Below are 9,816 nucleotides of genomic sequence, written 5' to 3'. Positions count from 1 at the left end.
TTTCCAGAATTTGGCTTTACTTCGCAGTACAGAAATCATTTGGAGCCTTCAGGAGACAGGAGGACAGGCTCTGTCATATCGATACCGCAGTGCCGTTTGGTCCATCCGAGAAGCCACCAGGGTACAGAAAAATACTCCCACATCTTGCCTGCTCTGTAATTTGTTCTCTCAATTTTATTAAGATTAAAACACAAAGGAGCTGTAGGCACAGCTGTGTCCCAACCGATGTAAACAGTTTTAGAAGCTTAAGTGGAGGTTAAGTTCTGTGCCCAGAACTAAGCCAACATTTGCTGCTACAATAGATGTGGGCTTTGTCCATAATACAACTTGCCACAGAGTTAGATTGATGGGAGAGACTTTAGGGATGCTGTCCACAATAATGGAGTGCTCAGTTTCTATTTTCCTTGATATCAGGTTTGAGTGACAACCGTCACATCTACTAGCTCACCAGAAGCACATAATTGTGAAGGATGTTTACAAATGATTAAAAATACAAGGTAAGACACAGCTGTCAATGAGTTATTTCAAATCTGCACCAACGTCTACGTCTGCAAAAAAAAAAAAAAAGTTCAGTCTGCCTTTCGCTTACGAGGTTAGTCGTTAAATCAGTCAGTAATTTGCCAGATTCTGGACAGCAGCCCTACTAGAATGAAATAATTAACACATGATATCCAAAAGGGGAACATTACCAGTGCAGTACTCTTCAATCTCTCAGAGATGGGATTACAAAAGCAGGCCTTACAATATTGAATTTCGTACAGTGTTCATTAAGTTCCTTATATATTCATATTAGCCGATTTAAACTTCTCCTAATTAGAGACTCTCATTACTGCTGCTCCTCCTCCCCATAGATATCGTTTTTCTTGCGTTTCATCTCTTCAAAGTCAAACTCTGATCCCATCATCCTCTTATAAATATCTTTGATGTCATCGCACGTCGTCTCAAAGTGAGTGGTGGCATCGTAGGTGCGAGAAATGAAGATCTAGAAAGAGAAGCGGCAGGTTAGCGTCGAGCCTCTCGCCTCACCCCCTCAAACGCAAGCTCGGCGCTCACTAACCTGGCTCTCGGTTCCCAAGTCGGTCGGTGCGAACAGGTCACTGATGCTAACGAACCTGGAAGGAGGGGAAAAACCAAAATGAAACAAAAAAGGCGCTTCAGAATGGTTTTAGAGCATGGCTGAGCATCAGTATGGCTGTAAGAATGGCTGAATTCAGGGGCATCGTTCTGCCCAGGACATAAGCAGTCAAGGTGCAGAGGAAATTCAGGGTTTCAACACCTCTTTGCAGCCAAATGGCCTTCAGATCCCCTCTGCCTTCATGCCTCGGGCCCGAGCGCTCACAGCGCAGAGGTGAGAAGGGGGAGAGAGGGCTCCTCGAGAGCTTACTTCTGCTCAATGGGTTCCAAGAGGTCCAAGGCCGGCTTGATTTCCTTCTCTGGGTCCGCGGTTTCCACCGTGGTGCTGGCAATGGCGATGTACTTGCCCTGCGCCGCCACGTTGTGTGCGGAGGAGATCATGCAGACATAGATATCTGGGGAAACGCATCACACCTGCAGGTCAGTACGCGCCTGGCAAGCCAACAGCCTGGGTCAAGCCTGCCTCGTCCCAAAAGCCACCTCTAGCTTGTACGCTCGGGCGCCTCTTCCTGCTCCCCTGATGCTTCGTACCTCCTTGTCTTGTTTAAGACCACGCGTGAATGAGTTCCATCCTTGCCCTGCAGCCCTACGTGCTCTCAGTCTCCTGGCCGAGGAGCCTGGACACAAGCAGCCCCATGAGATCTCCAAAGTTCAGTCTGACAGCTCCTGAAAGCCAGCAGGGCCCCCAGCAGCCAGCCCACCCCTCTCTTCAAGGGCAAAGGAAGCAATTCCCCTCCCACACGCAGCCCTCGCCCCCCTCCCAGAGCAACCCCGTGCTCCTCACCCACTTCTCCTGGGCTGGGGCACTTTCTTCCGTGGGTTCCTCAAACGGCTTTCTGACCACAGGCACCCCGGCTTCTCCCGCCTCCCCTGCTGCTGCTCTAAACTAAAGCACAGCCTCGCTGGGGCCGAAAGGATTTCTGGACAAGGATATGAAATCTGCCGCAGGAAGCGCATTTTCCTGTTTGATTGACATCTCACCGGACCATCGGAGCACGTGTTTGGTGCGAAGTTGTTTAACGCCCACTCTGCCTCAACCCAAATACGATGAGACCTGTGCACGCCCCAGCAGTGCCCACTCTCCACACACCTGATTTTCGGTTGACCTGATTCTGTGGAATGATGATCTGGCACGAGTTGGCATCGTTTGTATTCTTGATCGGGTGGCTCAAGATGCAGATTACCCGAATCACTTGGCCGACCTTCGTTACGCGGTCCGAGACGTAGCTGGGGTCGCAGATGAGCTGTTTGCAGCGAGCGACCTGTAAAGACAGACAGACGTTGAGCGGCGGCTGCGCGGACAGCCAGCCAGAGGCATGGAACTGGCTGATTTTGAGGAAAACCAAGAGCGTCTGGAGGCGGCTGTTCCTCCATCAGGTTCTTGTTTCACTGCCAGCAGCGTGCTTCAACTTGGGCAATCCAAATCTCAGTGCGTTACTCGTAAAAGACTACATAGAGCTGCACGATCAATCACATCTTCCCCTTGTCATTCACTACACAGTGAAGCTCTTAACTACTACAGTGTCCAGTCCTTCCAGCCTAGGACCATAACCTGCTGCGGTCGGGGCCGAGTCAAACAGCTAAGAATTGACCAGTTCACATTAGAACTCATTTTTACAGTAAGAGTTTAATATTTGACCACTTTGAAGCCTCCAGGCCGCCTGCACTTGGGCACAGCAGTCCGTAGCATGGGTTATCACCTCCGCTGCTAGCCAGGACACGTCAGCCCCTACCCAGAAGGGCCACGTCGCTCTACCAGCAAGAGTTAAACTGTCCTACGAGGCACGCGCTCCAGCTGGGAGCGCCTTCGGAGCTTCCAAGCAGCTCGCAGCACTCTCGCTCGTTTTATATCGCCAAGTTGAGAAGAGGCTGCAGAAAGGCTCCGCGCCAGCTGTCTGAGCAGCTGATACTCAATGTCAAGGGCAGAGCTGGTTCCATACCCAGGTGACAGACACAAGCAACAGCTCCTTTCCAGTTTAGCCGGCCTGATTTAGTCAGAAGACAACCTTGCCCACCCATGGAGACTTCATTCCAACTCCTGGAGTAGGACTACCGGACCGTACTCCTCGCCATAAAAGCATCAATGGGTGTTAAGCGAGTTGGCACAGGGAAAAACCAGCCCCAGCCAAGCGGTTTTGGTCCCAGGGCTTTGAGAAGGGTTTTTTCTACCACATTTGTTCAGATCGATGACCGATAGCCTGAATTCTGAGATGCAAGATGTGGGGTGGGGGGAGTAAGGAAAGAATTGGAAGGTACCGTACCTCCCCTTCAGACTTCACACCAACCACTTTGCCGTTTTCTATCACGATCTCTTCAATGGGCTTGTTCAGCATGTAGGTGCCTCCATAGATAGCGCTTAGCCTGCAGGAGTAAAGCCGCTTCAGCGTCTTTGGTTCTTTCCAGCCCTTCCGACCCCCTTGCTTCTGTTCCACTTGCACAAACCCCACGTAAGACTTAAACCTCTTCCAAATACCCTGCTTCAACATCTAAGCAGCGGATGCTGTCTGCTAGTCTTTCTGCAAGGCATCAGCTGGTATCTGGAGAAAGCTATAGGTGCAACTACTACCAGCTAGAAAGAATCTGCTCGGTGCAACCCAAACAGTCCTACAGCGCAAGAGCTGCAGGCTACGCCACGTAGGCAAAGCCCACTTCTTGGATAGACGAGCTGCTGCAAACAGCATCTCTCAGCAAACCCAGAACTACCACTGCTAACAGGAATCGTGGTAAAAAAGCCCAGAAAGAAGCAATATCTCACATGGAAGAATCACTTCTTGATTAAGACAGCGAGAGAACCATTAACAACCGCAGTATTTTTATGCAGCATCACGTTCTGGAAGCTTGAGCACTGACTCCACGCATCTGATCCCCCACCAGGTGCCACAGCAGGGTTGAGAAAACACTGGAGTCCAAAACCAAGTTCTTACCTTGCAAATCCCTGGGGCAGCTCTCCAAGGCCATAGAGGGGGTAGAGGTACGGGCTTTTACCATATCTAGCCAGCGACTCGCTGTAGAGCTTAATCCTGTTGATTGTTTCTTGGCATGGTTGATCTAGATAGCTGGAGAGAGCAGTTACATGATTTGCAACGTTTCCCAAACCAAGACTTAGAGCAGAATACACTCAAGAGGCCAAAACATTTACTTCCTGGGAAGTTTCCTTCCCCACCCTCCAGCTGCTCCTGGCAAGTATTTCCCTGGAAGTTCCCTTTAGAAGCGCTTAGTGTCCCAAGGGGTTTTATTCAGGAAGCAGATGCTTCATTAACCCCAGGAACCCACAACGTTTAAATATCCCATCAGCAGAGGGCCCAGTATTTTAAGATTCACGCAGCACCCAGGGCAGACGCCCTTTGCCAGACACCCTACCCCCGACTCACAAAGCCTGTGCTGTAAGCGCCTGGCACCCCAGCTGATCTGGGGGAGCCCACACTTACTCGTCAGTCCTGTAGAGCGCGAGGGCATGGCCCGTGAAGTCTATAACGTCTTGCCCCAGGTCAAACTTCTTATACACGTCACGCATGGTGGTCTTCTTGGGATCAACGCCTTCGAAAGTTCGGGGGTCGTTCTCATCAAAGTTGGCAACGTACACTAGGAATTTCCTGAACCGGCGTTTCTCAAACAAGCCCATTAAGCCTAAAACCAAGGTATTCTGTCAGAACTCACATAGCTACTCACATAGCTTTTCCGTTGCCACAGAGTATCAGAAGCGGGTAAGAACTGCCGAGCGTTTCAAGCATCACTCGGTAACGTGGAGTTTGGCCTTGAGGGCTAACCAAGGCCCTCTCTTCAAGCAGAAGACACCAACATCTGCCGTGTCAGTCCACACAGGCAGCCGTCCTGGTGTACCAGACCTCAAGAGGTGCTACACCCAACTTTTCTCAAGGCGTGGCTGGAGGCCAGGCTTCTACACTACCTTCAGCTGGGGGAAAGCCTGGAGAGCAGTTTCTGCTTCGTCCAGCGTAAAGCCCGACCTGAGGTTCCATAAGCAGAAACCTGTGTTTGGTATCTACCAGATTTAGCATCATCAAAGCGTGGCGATCAAAGCTCCATCAAAGCAAGCGGTGCTGCGCTCTCCTGCAGCCTCGCCAAGGAACTAGGCGAGTGCTGCAAGGGTTAAAACCTCAAACGCAAGATTGGACAAGGCACCATTTACGCGCTTTTAATTCTCTACAAATTGGAGAAGCAAGACTGGACTTGCTGAAACATGAAGGCAGAGAGAGCACCTCCTACCTCTGCCAGTATGAGTCTCTTGGACACCACTTAGGAGACAGCAGCGTGGCCAAATTGAAGGAACAACTGATTACTCCACAACAAACAGGAATATCGGCCATGAGGAAGGCTCCAACATACAGGCAAGCCACATACTGGGAGCCTTATTTGCAAGAGTCACTTTATCACGAGGCTTTTCAGGGATGTTACTAAATACATGCCACATCTGAAGCTAATGGACTGCCCTCCGCTAGCTCCTAATGTATTTCACTACACCATTATGAACGATCAGTAGTTTTATCTGAAGAGTGAAATTTAAGTAGACAACAATTAAGATTTGAGCTAGGTGCCACATGTTGGAATTAGTCATTCCAATTTGCCTGCCGACGAATGCGACAACATTTTTCACGCAGACAAATTCCATCCAACAAGGACCCAACATTAAATATTTATGGCAGAGCTGGGAGCATAAGCCCCAAACGTAACCTCTTGAGGAAGTAAAATACTGCCAAATTCTCACCAGGTCAGCCTTAGAACAGGCAGCTTGACCGGCTCCATTTGAAAACTCCAAGAAAACAGTAACTCAGGAAGCCCAAGACTCACACTGCAAGTGGTGTTTGAAGTCAAATGAGATGCAGAAGAACCCTACGCTAAGCACAGCCTGTTACCGAGATGGAGTCTACGCACAGCACCACATGAGGAGCGTCAAGATTTCTTTCCTACATGAGCACGGAATATCCCGAGATGTGGGTTGCGGAGACCTGTCTTGTCTTTGTTTAGAGACAGCAGCCTCAGGAGGAAGCAAAGTAAGGTGCAGCTACTCACTGGATGCCAAGGCTTCTGCCTCAGTGGAAGGAACTTTGTAGATCTTTCCTCCCTTGTAGACGAAGCTCCCCTCGATCACCTTGAAGTCTAAGTAGCGAGTAACTTCTGTGTAGAGCAGCATCTTTACCAACTGACCTGGAAAGGAGGTTTGGCACAAATGAACCAGCTGGTCTGTAGCCAGAAGCCAAGAGGACAGTGCTTCTCACAAGGCAGACAGTTCTTCCCACACAGCAAACCCTTTAACGGCAGCACCACGTTCAACCCACACAGCTCTTACACCTTTGTGTAACATACAGGGTGTGGCAGATACTCACTAGTGCCCTATGAGGCAGTCTTAAGGCTTTCTTACAGACAGTTAACGGCTTCCTTGTGACTCCTGCTGTTTCCATCAGTCCTCTGAGTAAAACCCATCCTGCAGCACGTTAATCCGCTGCAGTATACTGCTGTGCTCTTTGCTCCTTGTAGTTCATTCACACTCAACGTGACAAACAAGGTCACATCTTTGCACCACAGCAGCTCCTCATCCTCACTCTTCAGATCTAGCACGACCTGCGTATTAATTGTCCAGTCAACTTATCACAAATCAGCCGCTGGCTTGCAAGCGGCTAGTGGCAATATATGCCCACTTCCCTGTCCCCACCCACCACCACATCCCCAGAGGGATGCTGTCCCTTAGAAATGCACCACAATGCCTGTGCAAGCTGCAAGTACAGCGATAGGACAAGAGGAAACAGCCTCAAGTTGCGCCAGGGGAGGTTCGGGTTGGGTATTAGGAAGGATTTCTTCACTGTCAGAGTCGTTAGGCATTGGAACGGGCTCCTTAGGGAGGTGGTGGAGCCACCATCCCTGGAGGTGTTCAAAAAACGTTTAGATGTGGCGCTGTGAGACATGGTTCAGTGGGCATGGTGGCGTTGGGTAGACGGTTGGACTGGGTGATCTTTGAGGTCTCTTCCAACCATAGCGATTCTATGATTCTAAGTAAGCTGAGACTAGAGTAACCAAACCTTGACCAGAATCTATCAAGTCTTCTGCTGCACTAACCTTGAGGAAGGCTGGCACTACACTATACCTCTATCCCCTCGTGCTTCAGGGACAAGAGATCCCAGTAGCAAGTGGCTGGTATTTGGCAAAGGGAGTTGCCCCTGCACTTGCTTGCATTGATAACCGCTTCCCCCATAGTGGATCTGGTCTAGAAGACCTGTCCCAGTACTGGAACACATAGAAGAAAGAGTGAGGATTTGTAGCATCAGTAAGGGAAGACAGAGTCCGCGAGCCATAAAATAGGAACAAAGGGAATTAACAGTCACCATGGAATCAACCGTTTCTTCCTAAGCCATGCAAGAATAACAACACACAAATTCACGGCTCTAACTCTGGCTCGAAATGCAAACACGGTAAGAGGGGATGCTGGAAAACAGACGTTCAAACCTTCCAGACATGCCACTGCTGCGCACTCCAAGCTGGAGCCATCTTCCGAGTCTGAAAGGTCCGCAGCCACAACGAGTCACAGAGCAGAAGCTGTGGTGCTTCTGGCATAAGCGCGTGCAGATCAGCTCAAGTGATCTGTCCACAGCTCTTTGATTAATGCTTCAATAAGTTCACGAAGAGATAGCTGAAGGGCTGTTTATTCGATTACAGCACTGAACACTAACCCAGGCTAAGCTTACGAGGCAGATTTGGGAGCTCTGTGTTGCTTACCATTAGCCATAAGGAATTTTGGAATTAGGTCCACGTTCCAGTCTCTTCCTCGCCCCATAGATTCTGGTGGAGTTCCTGGTAGATTAAACCTTTTGTAGAGCTTCGGAAAGAATACAGAACTTATTATAGCAGAGGAAGTATCTGTGGGTATAATTTCTCCTACACATGTACACACTTTCCACCCCCACACCTCCCCAGCTGAACACAAGCGCTTCACAGCAAGCTTCTGACCAGCGTTTTAGCTCCAGTTTGACTTTTGATGCAATACACAATGCACAACCAGTAAATTGTTACAGTAAGACTCAGGCAGCATTATTCTGCTCGTCCAGTCTTTCTTCCTCCAAGGCTTAAGGCTTGGGAATTTATGAACCGAAATACCATTTAACACAGCTAAAGATAATCTGATCAAAACGCTTACTTCAGTAGAGGGCAGGCTCCTCCATATGCTTACATCATAGTCCCAATATAAATATTTAACCGAGTTAAGCCGCAGTGATTTCCTGACATTAATCAACCAGCCACATTAACAACTTTAGGGGTACACAATCACAGGGTGCAAGCAGTAACCAAACGAGATGGCGCCTATCCAGCTGGAAGTCCTCGCTGACCAAGGACCAAGCGTAAGACCAAGGCACAAAGAGCACGCAGCACTTCTTAGGCCAACGTTTGCCGGCAAGCGCGGCAGTAACAATTTGGCCGAAGAGTTTTAACATCTAGCTGTTGGGCATTCTACCTCTGAATGATCGCTCGAGTGCTGCGCGCTTGAACCTCAGCTGGGAACTACAGAAAACAAGTGCTATCTACCAAGTATAAACATAGATGCTGGTTTCTCCCCCACTATTATCTGGTGTGGAAGTGCCATAAAACATTCTTACTCAAAAGGAAACCCGTAACAGTAATTACTTCGAACCCACCCCTAGGATAGCTCGAAATAAAGCCGCCTTTATGTGCCTGGGGAGGACACAATAGGCGGGTGTCAGCCTCTGTACTTACATCCTCCAGGGGTGTAATGGATGCGCTTTCCCCTCCATAGTAAGAGTTACGATCCATGTGAAGGACTTTCTTTCCGTTCACTGACATGATCCCAGAGAGGATGCATTCCTACGGAGAGAACAAACGGAAGGATGCAAGGAACATGTTAGTTGCATTTCAGCCTCCTTCCATTTTTTCTAACGATGCTCTCGGAAAGAGCATGTTCAGACAGCCTGCTGCATGCCTGGATTTGAAGGTACCTGCACGGTCCTTCGCAAACAAATGCGCCAGTTGCCTCACTCCAGAATTAAGACATACATGCTGAAAGACCTCTGTTTGAGACAGATTAACCCCTTATTAGGATTGCAGTCTGCTCTGGGCAAGCCAGCCAAGATGTTTGAACTACACAACCACCACCTATCAGGGCTCCCCTGAGGAAGTTCGTGCATTTGGGCCAGATTAGGAAAATCTATACCCCTAAGCCATCAGCTATCAATTTAAGGATGTCCATAGAGAGGCAGCACTCTTATTTATGGGTGACAGCAGGAGCATGAAATCTTACCCAGACTTCAGTTAGTCTCCTCAAAACCTCAACCGTTGGCATTTGCCACGCTGGGACACGCGAGAGAGCTGACAGCTACTCTTAGAGGGTAGAAGTAACAAAGAATTAAGCAAGCCATTTAGGAACTTTATCATCTCGGCCCTTTGCTATCCTTGCTACGTACCCGCTGAGATTAAAACCACCGAGATTACTTTGAGCGGCAGATCAGCTGCTACGTCTGAATGCAAGACCAAGAGGCTGAGGCTAACCACAGAGGGACACAAGTTGTAGCTTGCAGAACCAGCTAAGGACTTGCACACCTAAATCCCCATTAAAACACAACTTTGCAACTAACCCGGTCACCGGCTCCAGCATTCACAAGCCAAAGAGCTTAACAGAAACTTGAACACTTGCATGCTTAGGACCGCTTATCGTGGAGGTTT

The 9,816-nt window shown here is 49.2% G+C and overlaps 1 protein-coding gene across 1 annotated transcript; it reads right to left on the bottom strand.

Annotated features, from left to right (window-relative positions):
- LOC104167735 (rab GDP dissociation inhibitor beta) lies at positions 1-8,956 on the bottom strand. Its single transcript, XM_009708072.1, has 10 exons — positions 8,854-8,956; positions 7,861-7,960; positions 6,163-6,297; positions 4,563-4,761; positions 4,059-4,190; positions 3,396-3,495; positions 2,225-2,396; positions 1,385-1,529; positions 1,058-1,112; positions 1-982 (listed from the first exon to the last, which is right to left on the bottom strand). Exons 1-10 carry the CDS (start codon positions 8,938-8,940, stop codon positions 827-829), a joined length of 1,281 nt encoding a protein of 426 aa, XP_009706374.1. The 5' UTR covers positions 8,941-8,956; the 3' UTR covers positions 1-826.
- Between the last annotated feature and the right edge of the window lie 860 nt (positions 8,957-9,816).

This window comes from Cariama cristata, unplaced genomic scaffold (assembly GCF_000690535.1).
Source record: "Cariama cristata isolate BGI_N322 unplaced genomic scaffold, ASM69053v1 scaffold29029, whole genome shotgun sequence".
In the NCBI taxonomy this organism is placed as follows: Eukaryota; Metazoa; Chordata; class Aves; order Cariamiformes; family Cariamidae; genus Cariama; species Cariama cristata.
Note: the sequence above shows the minus strand (reverse complement) of the source record. Positions and strands in the feature narration are given on the sequence as shown.